Raw genomic sequence first — 20,767 nt, 5'->3', positions numbered from 1 at the left:
CTACTTATTTATCCTTAAGTATTCAAAAGATTATTTTCTTAATTCTACATGAATAGAAAATGACACACTATGGATTAAGCCTGAATTTCACTTACATTTGTACCAAAAAGCAGTGTCACAAAGGCATCAATGCATTTTCTACTGCTTCTTTGTCTTCTTTTTTAAAAAAGTTTTCTTTAGAGTGAAGACATAGATATTTTACTAGATTCTGCTTTGACCTTTAAACTGAGATCTGGAGAAAATGAGCAAGTTGGAAATAATCTCATGGAAGTAAGATTAGTTCCTAAAATGGCCATCCAGGGTTGGACGTGATTCCGGAGGCCATCTGGTCTACCAGTATTTCTCAGATAGATTTCTGTCCAGGCCTCAGTTGTCTTAAAAGATAGAGACTTGGCCACCTGTAGGAACTGTTGCCATATTTAGACTACTTTTCAGCCCTACTTATGGTCAAAGAGATTATAGCTACTGCTCCCTCCTTGCCTGTGTGGCCACTTGATCACAGAAGAAAATTAATTGGCCTGGCACGATTCGTCTTTTGAAAACTCATGTTGGTTTCCACCCAATACTTTGTGCTTTTCAAGTTGATGCTAATTGATTGATGTTAAGTTCTATATTTTCCCTGATATTGAAGTTAAGCGGACAGGTCTATAATTACCGGGACTGTCCTTTTTCCCTTTTTAAAAAGATGAGCACTGCATTTACCCTTTTTCAGTCTACAGGGACTTTCTTTATCCCCTTGAGTTCTCAAAAATAATCGCTAGCAGCTATGTAATAACACCGGCCAATTCCTTAAGTACTCTTTATTTATTTATTTATTTTGGCTGCGTTGGGTCTTATTTTTTTTTTAACATCTTTATTGGAGTATAATTGCTTTACAATGGTGTGTTAGTTTCTGCTGTATAACAAAGTGAATCAGTTATACATATACATATGTTCCCATATCTCTTCCCTCTTGCGTCTCCCTCCCTCCCACCCCTCTAGGTGGTCACAAACCACCTAGCTGATCTCCCTGTGCTGTGCGGCTGCTTCTCTTCGAAGTATGTCATCAGGCCCTGCTGCTTTACCTAAAGCCGGCTTTTCAAAATACTTTTAAACCATTTTATTCTCTCTCCTAGTTTGCGCTGACTCTTCTGTTCAGGTTAGCATTGCTCTGAAAACTGAATCCCTGATAATTTTTATTTTTCTTCATTTAAGAGGAAAAGCCCCATCTTTTCCCAGTCATTGTCAGAACTTCTTTCCCTATTTTTGAGGTAGGAAGTGAGATATTTCCCATGTAAGCCTGGTTTAGCCTTATATCACTAGATAGGTTCACCTATTACTTTTTATATCTTCTACAAATTGCATTTCTTGTACTTTCTTATATTAGTAGAGTGTAGAACTGTGTGTTTCAGTGACATCCATTTCTTCTGGACACATCTTCATGGTTTAGACATTTTTCTTATCAGTGATCTCTATTTACCAGAGATTCACTTAAAAAAAAAACCCTCTTTATTTTGGAATAATTTTAGATTTACAGAAAAATTCCAAAAGTAGTACAGAATGTTCCCATATACTCTTCACTCACCTTCCCCTAATGTTAACATTTTACATAACCATGGTACATTTGTCCAACTAGGAAGTTAACATTGGTAAATTGCTATTACCTATACTACATAGTTTATTTGGATTTTATCAGTTCTTCTACTATTTTTTTTTCTGTTCCAGGAGCCAATCCTAGATCCCACATTGCATTTAGCAATTTCTCTTAAAGTTTTTTTATTCCCAATCGTTCAAAATGATATCTTTGTGTGATAATTTCCATCGAGTGTATTAAATCTTTATATATTCAATGAATTACTTTTATCTGCAGAAATCAAATTTCTTACAGTTTTCTGTTAAAAATAATTCCTCAGTCCACTGCAAAGATGAGTTTGGCAATCCAAACTCTACTGAATATCAGGGTATTCTCTCCATGCCACCACCGGGGCCAAAGGAGCCTGGGAAACTGTTCTTTTTCTGGTTTCATCATCGTTTTACTATGATATCTCTGTTGTCCTTTTCTCCTTTCACTTTAATGGAGGCACTTTTGATACATGAGCAGGGTTGGGACTAGAGTGAGGCAAGTGATGTGCAAATTTAAAGGAGGCATTCAGTCTCAGGGTTGGCACTTTTTGTACCCTAGGCACCTCACTTGGTTTTCCCTAGGCACAGCTCTCTCTGTTCGTGGGATCTGGAGCACAACGTATTCTTGATTTACAAGGTCACCTACCCTCTGCCTGCCACTCCTTTAGTTACACATAACATCTGATATAATATTTTGATTTTTTCACACAACTGTGTCCTGAACTATGACCTCCTGCTTATTTCTCCAGCTCCTTGTCAGATATTAGTCAAAATTTCAGAAAGTCTTGGGTTCCCCCTTTGTTCCCATATTATATTTCCTGGTGGAAGGCAGATCTTGCATGATTTTCTGAGTAGATGAGTGTTACATCTACATCTAATTGTGTATTTGTTTTCGTAGTCTGCAATTTAAATTCTGCACTAAGTGCTGGGGAAAAAAGAGCATGTTTTAAAGCTTGCTTCAAGCTGTTCGACCTTCTTCTGGGCAATTAGAATAAAAATGTGACAATACCTTTCTCCCTCCAAGTTGCCAGGTACATTTATTTGCCACATGGCTTTCCCTGACTGGGGGAATAAATAAACTTGCAACAGCAATGGTGAAAATATCTTAAAATGTTGGAAGAAAATAAATTATGGTAATATTCTTCCTGGGATCCATGTAGGAAAACCAATGGATTTTTCTATATTTGTGACTTCCTACAGAAAGGACAGTAGTGCTCAGTAAGACAAGGTAGAATTATTTTGTTGTTAGCATTTTTAGGGCATTGCAGAGGAACAATTTGTAGTTCTTATAGGGAGGTGGTAAGTCCCGGGAGAACTCTAACAGACACAATTAAGAGAGACCAGGTCCTTGACTGCAAATGTTGAAGATGATGGTGATGGTTTACACAGCACCTAAGATGCTAACTTGGAGGTCTAACAACAGGTCTGTGCAACAAGTACCTGCCTTATGTTTGCCAAGGACTCAAGTCCCTAAGCAGAAATGAAGACTGCAAGTTAGGAGTTCTTGGCAACCCAAAGTGTTTACAGAGCTATGGGAAAATATCTCCCAGCTGGCTCCCCAGCTTGTGTGGAAAAATTTAGAGGCTGGCTTAAAGAGTTTAGAGCTAGAGTTTCCCAGGGAGAAAACCTCAGGGTGAAATGAAGTTGCCTCAGCTGATGAACTGCCTAGGCTATGGATAAGTATTAGTTCAAAATCACAGTCTCAAGAAAGATGATCATGCCAGGAGGTCCTCCTGTTCAGGACAGGTGTTACTGACTATCTTGGCTCGGGCACCTCTGGAAGCAAGTCCTATGGCAAGGAACCAGACGTCAAGTAGCAGCTTATGTGGAAGGTGATTTTAGGAAACTCAGGTAGGGGGAGCGGGGAAATGAACAAGGCAGGGAAGGAAACTGTGAAAGGGTGTGTTACCAACCTAGTTAGCACTGTTGGGCAACTGATGCTGGGCCCCACTGAGGAACTCTGGGACAGAGCAAAGAGCATGCCTGGAGTTATCTCCAGTGAGATAGGGCAAGGGAGATAGGTTATTTAATCAACCATCTACCCATCAGTCATTGGTTGAGGGCTGCTTCTAGGGGTATTAACTCTTCTGTACTTCACCTTGTCCTATGATTGGGTTCTTGCTTCCAGAAGAAAAGCTTGTAGGCAGAGAGCTGCAGGTGTGGCAATAAAGAGCTCCTGCTGCACCGATAGGAAGTGACACCTTGGAGCAAGTGGGATGGTTGTTAATTTCATGGGTGATTTAGAAGTTTGTCTAAAATCCATTAAGAGATGCTACTCTCTTTATATAACTATGATCTGGTCTTTTCAGGGCAATGGGCCTCAGATGCTGCAAAGCCAGGTGTGAAAGACCAGATAAGGAAAAGACAGAGGCTCAGATGTAGATGACCTTGGAGATAGCTAGATGGAAAAATTCTGAGGGCAGGGATGGCATTTGTGTGTGTGTGTGTGTGTGTGTGTGTGTGTGTGTGTGTGTGTTAGGGTGTGTGTGTTTAATTCTTTCTCATTGCTTGCTCAATAAATGCTCTTGAATGACCAGTGGAAGAACTTTCTATTATTGGTCCTGCCCAAGGGGGCAGAGGTGGAAGTGGAGGGGGCAGAGGTGGGAAACGGATGTTGAAGCCCTTACGTGGCCGCTGTCCATCATCTCCTCCTCCACACAGAGCTGAGTCTCCTGCAGGGTCTTCTCCTGTCTCTTGCAGACATCGTGTAGATTCTTGATGTCAGCTTGCAGGCTCAAGAGCTTGCTGTTCAGGCTGCTCACTTCTCTGTCTCTCTCCCCCGCCTCAGCAGTCAGAAAAACAAAAGCATCAATTATGAACTATCAAGAAAATGCTTCCTTTCATTCACTGGTTGACAGAGACTTTAAATTTGCTGGAAATTTGTCCATCAACCCTTAGCTGTCATTACTCATCCAGCGTAATGTTTACACAGTATCCATTTGTGAGGTGTCCGGGTGCTCTGCATTATTCAGACAATTACTTATTTACATTAATTAATCTTCACCCACTACTGTGGGTGCATCATAGACGCTTCCCCTGCTTTTCAAGAGAAAGTCAGTGCCTAGAATAATTTCAGGTACCTAGTGGACTGTCTATAAATATTAATGGCTCTGTCACTGATGAGATGAACATAGTGAGATGTCAAATGGACTTGTCAAGACTACTGTGAATCAGTGATGGAGTTGATGTGGCTTCTGAAAAGTCTCTTAACTTTCCCTTCTACCCACTAAACCGAAGACCTCCCTCACCTATAAACCTAGTGCTTTTCTTTGGAGACGTACACCAATGGGAATAAAAGTAAAATCCCTGGGCTGATTGCACAAGATCCCTGTCTTTGATTATGAGAGAAAAAGATTTGTTAATTACTGCTAGGTCAGATGGAAATTAGTGATCAAGATCAAAATAGAGAATGGGGCGCATAGCGGCTTGGGTGGGCTTGGGGGTGTACAGCTGTGGGAAGAGGGTGGGTGCCCTGTCATAGAGGACGCCACCTTCCACTCCCAGTGTTGTGGGTGACAACGGTGTAAAAAGAAATTAGCAAGAAGCCCTCTGTGAACCTGTCCAGTGCTTGAGTCCTATCACCGTGCAAACCTTTTGTAACGCTCTTGAGGGCAAGCACTACCACCTCCAAGTTTTAGATATTGGAACTGTGGCTGGTGCTTTTATAGTAGGTGCTTGCTTATGTTAAATTACCCAGAGCAGCCTCTTTGGTGAGGATTCATGGCATCTATTCAAGAAACACTCCCAAGAGAAATCAGCAAGGAGGTGGGGGAAGCAGGACAGGGAAGAGAAAGAAACCGAGCAAGGGCACAATTTCAGACAAAGTTTTGCGGGAGTGGCTTCAGCCTAATTCCACAGGAAACTCCGGAGTGTAAGTTACACCTCAGAGTCTGTCCTGCTTAGATGCAATGAAAGCTGGGCTGTCAGCCTCAGCATCAGCCAGTCAATGGCTAAGGGCTGCCTCATGGGACGTAAGCTCCCAAGGACTTCCAGCTTTCTGCTCTTATGAGCAAAGTGAACCCAAAAGCCCAAGGGCAATTCTTCTAAGAGAGTTGCAGGTGCAAAAGCACACAGAAGCCATGAGTGCACAGAAATGGCAAAGTGATCCAAGTGACAGTGTCCAAAGTCCCACAGGTGGTTAGCAGCAGAATGAGGAGAGCTCTGCTCTCCTGACCCTGCAGCCAGTGCTCTGCCACCATGTCCCACTGACTGCACTGGCTTCTTAAATATATGAGCTATATAACGCACACTCCTGGGGGAGCCGGAGACCTGATATGGACATCATAAATCAAGCCTACTGGACAGGTCAGTTTAAGAGACCTCTGCACAAGGCCGGGGAGGTGGGGTGGACAGAGAATAACCACGAGAATCCTACACGGCAATGTCAGAGTATTCGGAATTCAGAAGGTTTCCCAGAAGTGCCGCTGTCTCAGCTGATTTATGCCTTCATTTCCATTTAGTACCTGGATTTTTTTAAAACCACTTTACAGTTTAATTAGGTTAACGGTGTGGCTCTGTCATTAAAAGCATTTCATTATCTCAAAACTCTCCCTCTTCCTCTCTTGCTCCTGTCCCTTGTTCCCCACTTTCTGAAAAATAACAGTGCATGTCAACTGCCCCAAGCATGTAATTACCATTAAGACAATTACCAGGGACTCTCTTAAGAGAATATGTGTAGAGCAGCTAAAAAATGGTGCACCGACACTGTTCTCTAAATAGAAAACAAAATCCTTGACCTGACAAGGAGCAGCAGTTTGATTCTAGTGCTTTAAATCCCTTTTCTCATAACCGCCATACTGGGAATAGAGTATGGAGGCTCACGGGAGTGGGGTCCTTGGGATCCCCTCCCCCCTTGCCACAGGACTGTCTTTCGCATCTATGAGCAGATAAGGTGACAATACAATGCCAACTCTATGGAAGTGTCAAATGCCCTATACTCTTGCCTTGATGCTGAATATATGCATCCTAAGGTGAGGGCCATGTCACCAGATTGTTGCATATGTTGCACACTGAGGACTTATTAACAAAGTACCAGTGATATACAACTTGAGCCTCTCTATGTTAAAAGCTCAATGCCCTCTCTCTCAGGCCAATTAAAAGAAAGCCCACTCCTTCTAGTTTTAGATGTCCCCTGAGCAGTAGGCCTGCTAGCCCAATATTGTTGCACCACTAGGGTTTCAGAATTGGATCTTTAATGTAGATGATCTCATCTAATTTGGACATTAGCATTGACTCAGAGTCTCTGAGGCAATTTCTTTGAGGTTTGGAATAAATAATCCTTTCTTTGAGGATGCCCTAAACCAGTTGAATAACAAATGTATTTTGCTGGATGTCAAATGAAATTTGCTTTTGAAATCAGAACCTAACCATTCACTCCTGAAGGCCAAATTACACAAGGGTTTTTATTCATCAGAACAGAATGAAAACCCTGGGAGAGTAATAAGGTGATTTCCATGAACCATGTATTACTTTTACTGTAGGTAGTTGTAAGAAGAGGCTGTGCTCACCTCAGAACTCCATAAAGGCAAGTGTTTCTGAGGTTCCAGTAAACTTAATTTCTTGCTAATATTGTGCACAGAGGTCACTGTACACTATTTCTAATCTTATGTACTTTATGAACGCTAAATTCCAGGCAGATGCCTTTTGAGTATCAATATGCAGTAGGAATTGATTTAATCTGACATTTCATCATGCAAAGCTCTGTAACCAGTACTGGGGCATGAGAAGAACTGAGAGTCTAATGCTGACCCTCAGGCACCATCTGATCCTGTCCTAGATCTGAAGTCTTCAACAACGGCCGAAATCACAAGCCTCCACTGCTAGGTGAGTTTCACTTACATAAGCTGTGCACTTAGATACAGGCATTACCTCGACAATGTTGTGGGTGTGCTTCCAGACCACTGAGATAAAGCAAATATCATAGTAAATCAAGTCACACAAATTTTCTGGTTTCCCAGTGCATATAGAAGTTATGTTTTCACTATACTGTAGTCTATTAAGTTTGCAAAAGCATTATAGCTAAAAAATTACATACCTTAATTTAAAAATACTTTATTGCTAAAAAATGGTAACCATCATCTGAACCTTTAGTGAGTCGCAATCTTTTTGCAAAAGTAACATCAAAGATCACTGATTAACAACATTGTAAAGCAACTATACTCCAATAAAAATTTTAAAAAGGTCACTGATCAAAGATCACCATAACAAATATAATAATGAAAAAGTTTGAAATAGTGCAAGAATTACCAAAATGTGACACAGAGACACACAGTGAGCAAATGCTATTGAAAATGGCGTCGATACATATATACACTACCAAACGTAAAATAGATAGCTAGTGGGAAGCAGCCGCATAGCACAGGGAGATCAGCTTGGTGCTCTGTGACCACCTAGAGGGGTGGGATAGGGAGGATGGGAGGCAGGGAGACGCAAGAAGGAAGAGATATGGGAACATATGTATATGTGTAACTGATTCGCTTTGTTATACAGCAGAAACTAACACACCATTGTAAAGCAATTATATTCCAATAAAGATGTTAAAAAAGAAAATGGTGTCGATAGACTTGCTCGACATAGGGTTGCCACAAACCTTCAATTTGTAAAAAGTGTAATATTTGTGGAGTGCAATAAAGTGAAGCTCAATACAATGATGTGTGCCTGTACCCAGTTTTGCTTATATGGGGGTGGAACCTGGTCACTCGATTTGAAGTCACGTGACATGTGCAGCAGCTACCAACCACAGGCAAAATGGTGAGTGCTGAGGCTACAGTTGCTACCAGACGCATGATAGTGATTGGAAAATAGGTTATTTACTGAAGCAAATTTTCTGTACTGATTAAAGGGTCTTTTTTCAAAGAGCATGCCTTCTTGAACATGTATTTCAAAAGCCAGGAAGAAATTTTGCTCTAGGCTTCAAAATACTGACAGATAGTCTCATGCTGCTTCTTGTGGGGAGCTGATCTTAAACTGAAGCTTGTGATTCAGTAGCACTCTCAGGCCCTAGAAGCATTACCAAGATTCAAGATGGCAGCATTTCCCAGGATTTGGCACTTGAACAAGAAAGCTTGGTGGCACTTTCGAGAGTAATACTGGAGTCCACCAACAATACCATAAAATTCATCATCTTTGGGAAATTACCTTTGTGAGGATAAGGACAAGTCTTCAATAAACAACGGAAAACCACCTTTAGCCACGACTACCATTCAAAACATATCAGTTTCTAGTGAGACTTATGTTTTAAAAAGCAGGAAATCTGGGCTTCCCTCGTGGTGCAGTGGTTAAGAATCTGCCTGCCACTTCTAGGGGACACGGGTTCTATCCGTGGTCCAGGAAGATCCCACATGCCGTGGAGCAGCTGAGCCCGAGCACCCCAACTACTGAGCCTGTGCTCTGGAGCCCGCGAGCCACAACTACTGAAGCCTGTGTGCCTACAGCCCGTGCTCCGCAACAAGAGAAGCCACGACAGTGAGAAGCCCGTGCACTGAAACGAAGAGTAGCCCCCTCTCACCGCAACTAGAGAAAGCCCATGCACAGAAACGAAGACCCAACGCAGCCCAAAATAAATAAATAAATTAAAAAAAAGAAAAAGCAGGAAATCTTTTGTTCTACCAACAATTTTAGTTTTTAAATTTATTTATTTTTAACATCTTTATTGGAGTATAATTGCTTTACAATGGTGTGTTAGTTTCTGCTGTATAACAAAGTGAATCAGTTACACATATACATATGTACCCATATCTCTTCCCTCTTGTGTCTCCCTCCCTCCCACCCTCCCTATCCCACCCCTCTAGGTGGTCAGAAAGCACCAAGCTGATCTCCCTGTGCTATGTGGCTGCTTCCCACTAGCTATCTATTTTACATTAAAAGCAGGAAATCTTAAAAATTAACATTGCTACAGGAAGTTTTACAGTTTACTTGTTTAATAAGAGTTTAAAATTATCTACAGTAAATTCAAACATTCTTATTGATATTACTAACTTGATTCCTGAGCTTGCTTTTCCATCTATAAAAACATTACAGGGCTTCCCTGGTGGCGCAGTGGTTGAGAGTCCACCTGCCAATGCAGGGGACGTGGGTTCGTGCCCTGGTCCGGGAAGATCCCACATGCCGCAAAGAGGCTGGGCCCGTGAGCCATGGCCGCTGAGCCTGCGCGTCCGGGGCCTGTGCTCCGCAACGGGAGAGGCCGCAACAGTGAGAGGCCCACATACCGCAAAAAAAAAAAAAAAAAAATTACAGTTTTTGTTTACTTGTGATGGGAATTAATGGGCACTTACATGAGGTTTTGCCTGTGAGCAAAAATTTTGGAGCCAATTATGTTCATATAGTGAAGACTGAGTATATTTCATTGTGTTCTAAATTCTTTAAAAATTGGCACACTGTACAAAGTATATGGCTTAGGATACACATGGCATATGGCAGGTGGTCCACCACCTTTGGAAGATGGGCCAATTCTTGTTGGTACTTGGGCAACTGCCACATACTTTTCTCCATCATATCATATCCTTGGAGAAATTATTTCACTAGAAAGTAACCTCCACAAGAACAGGGATCTTTGTCGATCTTGTCCACTGATTTATCCCCAGGCCCTAGAACAATGCCTGGCACAGCGAAGGTGCCCCAGAGATATCAGCTGAATGAAGAAATGCCCTTCTAGAAAATCCATACCAGATCCTCGTTCCCTGCAGAACTTTCAGTGAATCCTCAATGGCTCCCACTAGTAATCCAGCAGGAAAGGAGCTGAAACACCTCTTTTAGAAGCTGCTGACCTCTTGGTAGGAGGTCTGTTAAAAAGCATATGTCATGTGGGACAACCCTATACTAACCAAAACATCCCCTTTAAGTCCTTTCTGGAACAAGTCAGGGAATACATAAACACAGTTTGACCAAAATAATAGAGTCATCAGAGCACTCCGTTTCCATATCATTCCAGATAAAGAGAAAATGTCGGCAACAATATTTAATAAGTGCTTAAGCCCCAAGCACTGGTGTTTTACATGCAGTATCTTACTTAATCCTCACAGCAAGCCTTTGAAATAGGTGCTCATTATTCATATTTTCTAGGTAAGGCAAAGGAAGCTCAGAGAGGGTAAGTAACATGCCCAATATCACACCGCTATTAGATATGGACCCAGACTCACCTAGCTCAAGTCTGGGCTTTTAAATGTCATGCTTTGCTGTCCACCTCTGTCTGTGACATTTTGGGATGTTGTTATTGGAATTTTGAATCATGAAACTGGAAAAGATGTCCCTTGTAGCAAAGTTTCAACTCTACGTACATAGAGGAGTGAGGATGCTTACCTCATCTTTCATTTGCTGGGTACCTCTCAATTCTCCTTTAAGCTTTAGCATTTCCTGAGCTTTGTTATAAACCTGAAAAAGTCCAAGAATTTAAGATGGAAAAAGCATAAATGAGTCTGGCCCTTTAAAGATTTTCCCACCTGGATGTGTACTCTGAGCAGGGAGTTTGGAAAAATTTCCGAACTGTTAGCAATACCTACTTGCCTACCCATCTGTTGTGTTTTCAAAAGTGTGTTAAAGCCTTTGCTAGGAAGACAGGACCGTGGTTTTACATCTTTTCCGAAAAATCACCACTTGGTAGGCTAAATAGTTTCTGAACACATCTTTCTTGGAAAGTAAAAGGGCTGAAATGATTTTACTTTCTAGATTTCTAAGTATTCAATGGCTCAAATATAGTTAACTACTAATTATGAATCAAATGGGATGTGCACACCAACTTCATTCTCATGATAACCCTGGTAGGTAGATACTATTACTGTCCCCATTTTACAGAGGAGGAAACTGAAGTCCAGAGAGGCTAAGTGACTTACCCAAGGCCAGCGAGGCTCTCTTACTACTCCATGGGGAGCTTCCCTTCCATAATTTCTAACTATTAATTTGGAAATATATGATAATGTGATTTTTTTGCAGCATCAAGTTACTGTAATGTTGGTGCTTGTAAAGTTAGGAAACTTGTAAAGTGCTGAGAATTATCTAAATAAAAAGCCTCAAAGAAAACCAAAGATTTGTGCACATGTATGTGTGTAAGTATAGGATGACACATTTGAAGTCATAATGCACTGCACTTATTAAAACAATCTAATTCATTATGTTTTAAACTCTAAGACCAGAGGAAATTTCCACAAAGCACTTACCTGCAGAATAGTTCCAAGAATGAGAAGCTATCAAAATACTCATTCTTTGTAGTGAACCACATCCCTAATGTAAGCCAAGAGGAAGCAAGATTGCTGGTGAGAATTTGGAATGTTTTATGGGGTTGTATTCTGATCTGCTGCATTGTTTACCCTCTTATGTCTTCATGCAGACAGATGCATCATGGGAATGGTGATGTAGCTTGGGCTTACCCAGTAGGGAGAGGCTAGGTGATGTTGCAGTAACAAACAATCCACAAATCTCAGGGACTTAAAACCATGAAGGTTTATTTTTCATTTGTGCTGCACGTCGTTTATGAGTCAGCTGGGGCTCTGCTCTTTATTGTCCTCAGCTAGTAGAACCTCTGTCATCTAGCATGTTGCCTGTTGCCATCCCAGCAGGAAGGGAACTAGGTGAATCACATACAGGTTCTTAAAGTAGAAGTGACACACTTTACTTCTGCTCACATTTCATTGGCCAAAACAAGTCATATGGCTACGCCTACATTCTTCCTTTACCCCCAAGAGGAAATATTGGTGAATGTTACAAATCATTTCCATGCAAGGTGTCTTAGCTGGTTGGGCTGCTGCAACAAAATATCACAGACTGCATATCTTATAAACAACAGAAAAAATTTTGTCTCATCACAGTTCTGGAGGTTGAGAGGTTCACGATTAAGGTGCCAGCAGATTAGGTGTTTGGTGAGGACCCACTTCAGAGATGGCTGTTTCTTTTTTTGCTGTAAATTCACATGGTGAAAGGGATAAGGGAGAACTCTGGGGTCTCTTTTATAAGGGCATTAATCTCTTTCATGACAGCTTCATCCACATGACCTAAGCACCTTCCAAAGACCCGACCTTCTAACACTATCACCTTGGCGGTTAGGATTTCAACACATGAATTTTGAGGGGACGCAAACATTTACTCTACGGTGTTAGGCAAATGAGAAGATTAAAAATAGCATGGCCTAAAAGAACACTGAATAGGTCTCTAGGCCAGTAAACTGCTAATCCTGACCCAGCACCTAGGTCAAGGAGTAGCCTTTGGAAAGGCACTCACCTCTCCAAGCCTTTGTTTCTCCCTCTGTAAACTGAGGAGCTGTACTAAATGACTGTTTTCTTTCTTAGCTCTAAAGTTTACTGGTTCAGGTTCTACCTTGATGGACATTCTTCTTTAATAGGAATCGTGAACTTAACCCAAGCATCACACAAAAGTTGGAATGGAGTAAACATATCCTTGAGAATAATATTCCTCTAGAGGTAGACTTACTGGATAGTCAGGAAATGATTCTTAAATCAAATGAAATTTTGTCTCAAAGACAGAAAAATGATTGTCTAACTTGTGCTGGTTTCATCTGCTATGGAGTTACACAGCTATCGTTGCAAGGGCCAAGAGCATTTGGGAGGAAAAGTGGCAGGCACAGGCTCTCATATTTGCATGAAAATATACTTACTAAGTAAAATAAGTCAGAGGAAAAATAGAGAGCTGAACTGTGTTCCATGAAGGAGACATGGGAATCCTGTGAGTCATTAATAGCAGCAGTAGGCAATTTGGAAGTGTTTATGATGAAAAAAAGGGAAGGGTTATATGATAAATTTTCGAAGCATTTGACAGTAATGTTTGCCAGATGGATAAGGAAGAGTGCTTTGAGGGAGCCTCAAATGCTTCATAAAATGAACACGGGAACCTTCACAATGCCCTCTGAGGAGTGTGGCTGGACAAATATTTTGTAGAGGAGAGAACTCATCACAGAGGGAGAGGCCCCCTACCTGATCAATGGATACTGATCTCTGGGCCCAGGACTTCAATGTCTTCTCTCTTCTTAAACTGATTCTCCATCTTCTGTGCTGCTATCTCCTGCATCACTGTTGAGACCTTCACATCCTCGTGCCTCATCTCCTCCACCAGCATCTCCAATTCTGTTGCAACGGCCCAGGGAACTACTCTTTTTGTATTCGAAAGTTCTGCCATCTGCCTTTCTAGCAGGCTTTTTCTTGGTGACAGTTGTGAGCAGGAAAAAAAAAAAAAAACTGTAGTGAAAACAAAAACTTGGTCAGGGTGATGTCATGTGTCATATCACAAAACATAGTGATGTTTTGTGCCCCTGAAGTTGGCCTCAGCCCCCACGTAGAGCACTTTACAGATTCCCGAGAAACACCTAACACTGCGTCTCACATGGGTGACTAGTGTAGCAGGTATGGACTCAGGTGTGCAAAGAAAAGGTAACTATTTTTCTATTACTCAACCTCTTTGTTAAACCCCATTTCCCCCAAATGGCAGAAAACAGAATCTTAGTTATTTCTGAGAAAACTCCATCATTTTTAGGTTAAAAATGAAGCAGTTCATGATTCCTTCCACCTATTTAGGTCTCTCCAGAGTGTGCCTCATTTCTGAGGTCCTAGGATGCAACCTGGCATCAGGAGTGGCTCCTGGTCCATGGTCATGGGCATCTCTCCCAGCTGAAGTGTGCTGAGATGTCTGTGTCCTGGTCATCAGGCTGCATAGATTACATCTTTGTCTTACTGTAGGCTTTGGGTCTTCTGGCCCTTTTTCATCCCCTGACGAAGCTCCTAATGCAGAAGGAGAGAGAGAGAGACACACACACGTGAGATTTGTCTCAGGCCCTCTCCTCTTGGACCTGCTCTACCATCATTGTACCTACCATCATTTCCACCATTCTCTAGAAAGGTGTTGAGAGGAAGGGGATAGGATCTTAAGATTCTGTTTACTTCTCTGTCCCCCATTCCTGGTATTTGTCAAAAGGCCTTTCTGCCCCTGGATTGCTAAACCTACCTGGGGTCCTATTGTTTTCCCCATTTGTGCCCATTTCATTGATTTCACCAGGGTCAAATTCTCTTATTTATGTTCAAATTCTCTTCTTCCTCTTTTTTTTCCTTTCTTTCTTTTATTTTTGGCTGTATTGGGTCTTCGTTGCTGCACGTGGGCTTTCTCTAGTTGCGGCGAGTGGGGGCTACTCTTTTTTTTTTTTTTTTTTGCGGTATGCGGGCCTCTCACTGTTGTGGCCTCTCCCGTTGCAGCGCACAGGCTCCGGACGCGCAGGCTCAGCGGCCACGGCTCAGGGGCCCAGCCGCTCCGCGGCATGTGGGATCTTCCCGGACCGGGGCACGATCCCGTGTCCCTTAGCATCGGCAGGCAGACTCTCAACCACTGCACCACCAGGGAAGCCCTGGGGGCTACTCTTTGTTGTGGTGCAGGCTTCTCACTGTGGTGGCTTCTCTTGCTGCGGAGCATGGGCTCTAGGCGTGCGGGCTTCAGTAGCTGTGGCACGCAGGCTCAGGAGTTGTGGTTCGCGGGCTGTAGAGCGCAGGCTCAGTAGTTGTGGAGCACGGGCTTAGTTGCTCTGTGGCATGTGAGACCTTCCCCGACCAGGGATTGAACCCATGCCCCCCGTATTGGCAGGCGGATTCTTAACCACCGTGCCACCAGGGAAGTCCCTCCCTCCCCTTTCTTAACTCAGAGAGATTTTGTTTATTTGTGGGGGAAGAAGGAAAAAAGTACAAGTGAACAGTTCAGTGAAACACAGGTTGAACAGGGGCAGGATGGGAAACACATGTTAGTACTTCATACACCATCTACCTTCATTAGGTTACACAAACGCCATCATCACAGATTACTGATGCTAGCTCTCTCCCCAAGGAACTGGTAACTGCTTGGGTATATGGAGGGACTACTGGCCTTAAAGCCACACCATCTGTTCCTTTTCCTTCATGACCTAGACGGAAGAATATCAAGGACCTATTTTTCTCATCTAAAACATGTTTCTATGTTTTCACAGAAAGAGATGCTATTTAGTTTAAAGTTAAAGCTATCCTTGGGGATTTATCAAAATAACAGGTTTACTTACACGTAGCCATGAGTCTTTCTTTACTTTTGCTAGGTTTTAAATTTTTCTCCAATGTTCCATCTCCTACCAATGAGAAAAGGGTGATGAGTCCTAGGGGTCTTAATTATTGAAATGATGAAAGGATGTTCAATGTTTCTTCCATTTAAAAATATGTGAACACCATGAATTGACAGGGTGCTCCTTGTACAATAAATTACTTCTGCCAAGAATGCATGGACAGAGCCATACTGTGTGAAGGCCTGGCATGAACAGTCTACTTCTTTGGATCCAAATCCAGTTCAAAAAGAAAGAAGTCCCTGGTCATGTAGCGCATATCTGATGGGGGAGGTGGTAGAAGGGGATGGTTTTGCCAGGGTTACTAACTGGGTCATAGTTCAACCCCAGGACTGAGGCTTTTCTGGAGAGGAAGCAGGGCCCGTTGGGTCTTCCTAAAGGAGACTTTGGAATGGCAGAAGAAATAAGTGTCTAGAAGGAACACGAGAAGGGGTCCCAGGATTTATCAGACTCACTGCTGCAGGTGAAAATCTCTCCCCATGGCTATCTCTTTTGGTACTTTTCACAGAGGCTGTCAGTTGCGTGTTCCAATATCCATACTTTTAATCGTTCATGTAACAGAACCATAATTTTATTGGGGTGTCTATGTACTTATCCAAAAGACTACCTATCCCAGCCTCTCTGGTAGCCAGGTATGGCTATATGTCTAAGTTTTGGCCAGTAAGATGTAAGAGGAAATATTGTGGGAACTGCCTGGAAATGCTAAAGAGTAATGTGCCGTTCTTTGTTCTTTCCTCCTTCCCGATTGTTTGGAATGCTGATTTAGTGGCTGGTGCTCCAGCAACCATTTGGAACATGATGTAGTGCTCATAGAGGTAGAACCTAGGTCTCTGATGGTATGGAATCACCATGCCAGCCCTGGAGAGAGAGAGCAATTTCTTACATATTTGTTTGTTTGTTTTTTTACTTACTTCCACACCACGTGGCATGAGGGATTCCCCCACCAGGGATCGAACCTGTGCCCCCTGCAGTGGAATTGTGGAGTTCTAACCACTGGATGGCCAGGGAATTCCCCAGAGAGAGCAATTTCTATCATAAGTGACTTCTATCTTAAGTCACTGTTTTGGATTTTCTCTGTTTTATGCAGCTAGATCTAATGCAAAGGGATAAAGTACCCTTAATTATAGTCCTCTCCAAGAGACCTCTTTACAATTCACTCTTCATTTCTAGGACCTCCACTAGCTGCTTCTACTATAGGTTCTGGAACCCCTGTTTCATTGTGGACCAACTCTTTGATCCTACAAACATTTTTCTCAAATGTTCCTTTCTCTGCCTCGATTTGACTTCGTTTTCTCTTGATACATCAGCTCATTGCATTCACTCCTTCTCTTTCTCCACTTGAGGTATGGAGTAGCGAGATTCAGCGTAGGGAAGGGAGCAACATACTTAGCCCTCCTACTGCCACCATCATTATTCCCATGCCATTTAGTAAAATTTCCTCTTCTGAAGTACACACTCCATTTCATCTTGGTTGCCATTAGGATCAACCGACATACTGAGAACTCTCCCACCTGATTTCTCAGTATCTTTCTTTTTTTAAAAATGAGGTATCTGTCTCTCTGTCCAAAAAGCATACACTTTCAAGACCCAACTCAATAGCCATTTCTGTCATCTTCCTTCCAACCACATGTGCTAATTAACACTTGTGTGGCAGCTACTATATGTAAGGTACTGTTCTAAACATAAAAGAACAATAATCCTCACAGCAGCCTCGCCAGGTAGGTAACCCCTCAGACTCCTATGGCACTTTATCTATTCACCTTTTAAAACAACACAATCTGCCTTTATTATGGTTTTTTGTGATTTGCTTTGTCTCTACAAAGGTAGCAATGGTTGACTCGGGTGAAAAAACAGGAACACACAGACCTTTCTGAAATAATACTAGATTTCCAGAGAAGTTGCAAACATAGTACAGAGAGCTCCTATATATCCTTTCCTCAACTTCCCCAGTGTTAGCATCTTACACCCTATCAGTATGTCTTATTACCAATGATATTGACCTTGGTCACTTGGTCATGCTGGTGTCTACTATTTTCCCCGTTATAATTAATAAAAAATTTCATAGAATCTGCTTCTTGAGTTACCCTCTGCTGCCTTCTTCCTGATACTATGCAATAAGACTGTTATCCTGAGAAAGGATTTTCCAAATTCCTTTACCTTCTCTCCCCATGTTAGCCCCCTCCACCTCCTTGCAGTTTTCAAAGGGTTCAGTGGAAAAGCAAAGGCTTTTTGGAGATGCTATGATCAATAGGCATTTGCCTGGGTGCCTGCTCTCCAGCAGGAGAGGGGTTAAATTCTTTGGGATAACTTCAGCACTGAACTGCCAAGTCTCTTAGGTTCAGCTCAGCAATCAAACTGCATAACCTAATAGAGCCCCTGGTGCTTCGGGAAACACAAGACACTGATTTATATTTTAATATCAGTAATTTCCACAAGAGCAACATTTCTGAGTGTCATTTTACAATTTCTGTCAAATGCCAGTTCAGTTTTTCTTAATTCTGTTTATTGCGTCTGAATTTGCAACCTCATCGGCAATGCAGATTCTTGGCTCCCAGGAGAGAAAATTTCCATCTTTTTCTGGAATGGGAGGGATGGGGATAGGGGCAGAAATAGGTCTGTAAAATAATTGGAAATGTAAATAAAGTACTGTTTATTAAGAATGGTGATGAAGTACTTTTAGTTAAAAAAAGGGAGGACAAACTTTGCAAAAAACGTGACAAAAGAAGTGTTTGGGATCCAAACTGGACTCTTCCCTCCCAGAGTGGAGAACTGTTCTATACACTGAAAAACTGAGAAAAGGGAGCCAGTGTGGGGAATACTTGGCACGTTTACTGTGAGATCGTTGCTCTGGCCATTAGCACTACAGCAGATTGTAAAGGGCTTTGGGATCCTTAAGGATCAAAGGTTCATGGCTGCATAAAAGCCAGATGTTGCCATTAGGAAGAAGGTGCCTGGTTCTCTCCTGTATTTTTTGACTCATCTAATAAAAGTAAGAACAAAGCTGGTGTTGTTGGCACCAAACCACACCTAGTCAGTGTGCTCCAGGCTAGGCGGGCTTCCTGAGGCCGCTGGCTGCAGATGTGTGCCCTTGCAGACCCAGTATCATCCCCTAGTTCCTTGCGGGCCTGCAGCTCCAGTTTCTGCGTTGGTCCTTTTCCTGGACAGGTCGTGGGCAACCTCCTGGAATAGCTCAACCTAACGCTCTTCTTTGAAGTCTGAAATTTAGCTTCAGCTAGAGAGTACCTCTCCTTTGGTTATAACATACAGCCATCCACGAGTCAGAAGTGAGGACCCTGTAATCGGTGAAGCTTCTAGTGTGACTACTCAGGGCCTTTTCCCAAACGGGGGTGTCATTAGTCTCTGTAAGCCTTCTTTTCTTCAAAGTCACAAGCCCCTGGGTCTCAGCGAGCCCAAAGCCAGTTGCTCTGCCTCTGGTTGCCATTAAGACCTCGTGATTTTCACCAGCATCCTTCAGCTTCACACACTCTAAATCCAACATCATGTCTCATTGCCAAACCTCTGGCAGAAGCCGTGTTGAGTTTCTCAGTGGAGCTATCGACCACATTGACTGAAGCCGCAGCAACTTGTTTCTCCCCGTCCAAAAGGGTAAAAATAACAGGAACAAGTTGTCGGAAATGAAATTTCAATTCATCCACGCCCTTTCTACACTTCTGCTGTGACTCCCAAGCAGGGATCAATAGTGTTTAGACAGCCAAGGAGATTTTTTCCCCTCTTAAAGCACCAGATCAATAGTTAAAAAAAAAAAAAAAAAAAAAAAAAATCCTCCAGCCCTCTGTATGGGTTGTAGTAAATGTGAACAAATCAGAGGCCTTCGGCTAAACGGATTGACTGAAAGCAGCAGCAGTCCAAGGCTTTGTAACTAAGGGTGCATCAACTGCACAGGTGGCAGAGAGGGAGGAGAGCCGCCAGGCCCCGTGAACCCCGGCGCTCCCTCAGTTCTGATCACAAAGAGGCTTCAAAGGGAATTTCTGTCCCCCAGATGAAGGGAAAAATAAAAAGATTACTGTGCATTGCAGCATGTAGGCGTGACTTTAAAAAAAATTAGGAATTGTCAGGACCATTCATGGAAGTGCATTTTATTTGAAGATAGCTTGGGCTGTGGGGTACTCCACACTTCCTCTCCATTTTGTCTTTGCTTTTTTAATTTTAATTTTTTTAAAAATTAAAGTTTTTGGCTATCTATGGCTTTTCCTCATTGCTTCACAAGTTTCCTTCCCACAGTGCTGTCCAGCTCTCAAACATCTTTTCCCCAGGAAGATTCTGAATACTGCTTTTCTGGGTTGCCTTCATGTTCATTTCTCTGACTCACCTGGGTTCCTCATTGCCATCACTGATATTCTCTGTGGCCCGCTCTCTCTCCTCCCCTTAATCCCACTATTCATATGAGGGAGAAATTGTGTCAAAGCTCAATTCTGATTTTCCTCAAATGATTTACCCAGGAGCAACCTTCTACCCCCCATTATAAAAATTTCTGTATTTTATTACATCCCTTTTTTTTCTGCCATAGATAAATAATACAGTGTGCAGATATTTACGTGGATAGTCTAGGCATTAGACTGACTTCCATATTTGGTCTTTCTGTTTCAAGAAGGAGGGAACTGATGGACTGTAGTCCTAATTATGGTGTGAGAAGCTGAAGACTTCTGAGATGGATTGTCACAACTCAGTTCCTTAATTTCACTTGGAAAAGCCAACCCAAGGGCTCAAAAGACTATCACATAGCTGGTGCTACTTTGTGGGATTAAAAAATTATTCAGGGGCTTCCCTGGTGGCGCAGTGGTTGAGGGTCTGCCTGCCGATGCAGGGGACACAGGTTCGTGCCCCGGTCCAGGAAGATCCCACATGCCGTGGAGCGGCTGGGCCCGTGAGCCATGGCCGCTGAGCCTGCACGTCTGGAGCCTGTGCTCCGCAACGGGAGAGGCCACAGAAGTGAGAGGCCCGCGTACAGCAAAAAAAAAAAAAAAATTATTCAGGTTGCAAAACCCGAAGATGAACTGCTATGAACATGTGAATGTCGGCCTTTATTATAAAAGACTTGTTATTCTTATCAATGATTATCATGCTAACTTCTGTAAT

General features: G+C 42.5%; 1 protein-coding gene across 1 annotated transcript in view; it reads right to left on the bottom strand.

Annotated features, from left to right (window-relative positions):
• Window positions 1-10,914, bottom strand: part of PMFBP1 (polyamine modulated factor 1 binding protein 1) — a 43,829-nt gene extending 32,915 nt beyond the window's left edge. The window contains exons 1-2 of the mRNA XM_059999299.1: window positions 10,900-10,914; window positions 4,230-4,385 (exon numbers count right to left, since the gene is read on the bottom strand). Of these exons, the coding sequence (XP_059855282.1) occupies window positions 4,230-4,385; window positions 10,900-10,911 (168 nt within the window). The 5' untranslated portion in view covers window positions 10,912-10,914. The remainder of the gene's footprint in view (window positions 1-4,229; window positions 4,386-10,899) is intronic.
• Window positions 10,915-20,767: the final 9,853 nt, after the last annotated feature.

This window comes from Delphinus delphis, chromosome 20, assembly GCF_949987515.2.
Source record: "Delphinus delphis chromosome 20, mDelDel1.2, whole genome shotgun sequence".
NCBI lineage: Eukaryota > Metazoa > Chordata > Mammalia > Artiodactyla > Delphinidae > Delphinus > Delphinus delphis.
This window is presented reverse-complemented; position numbering and strand designations above follow the sequence as displayed.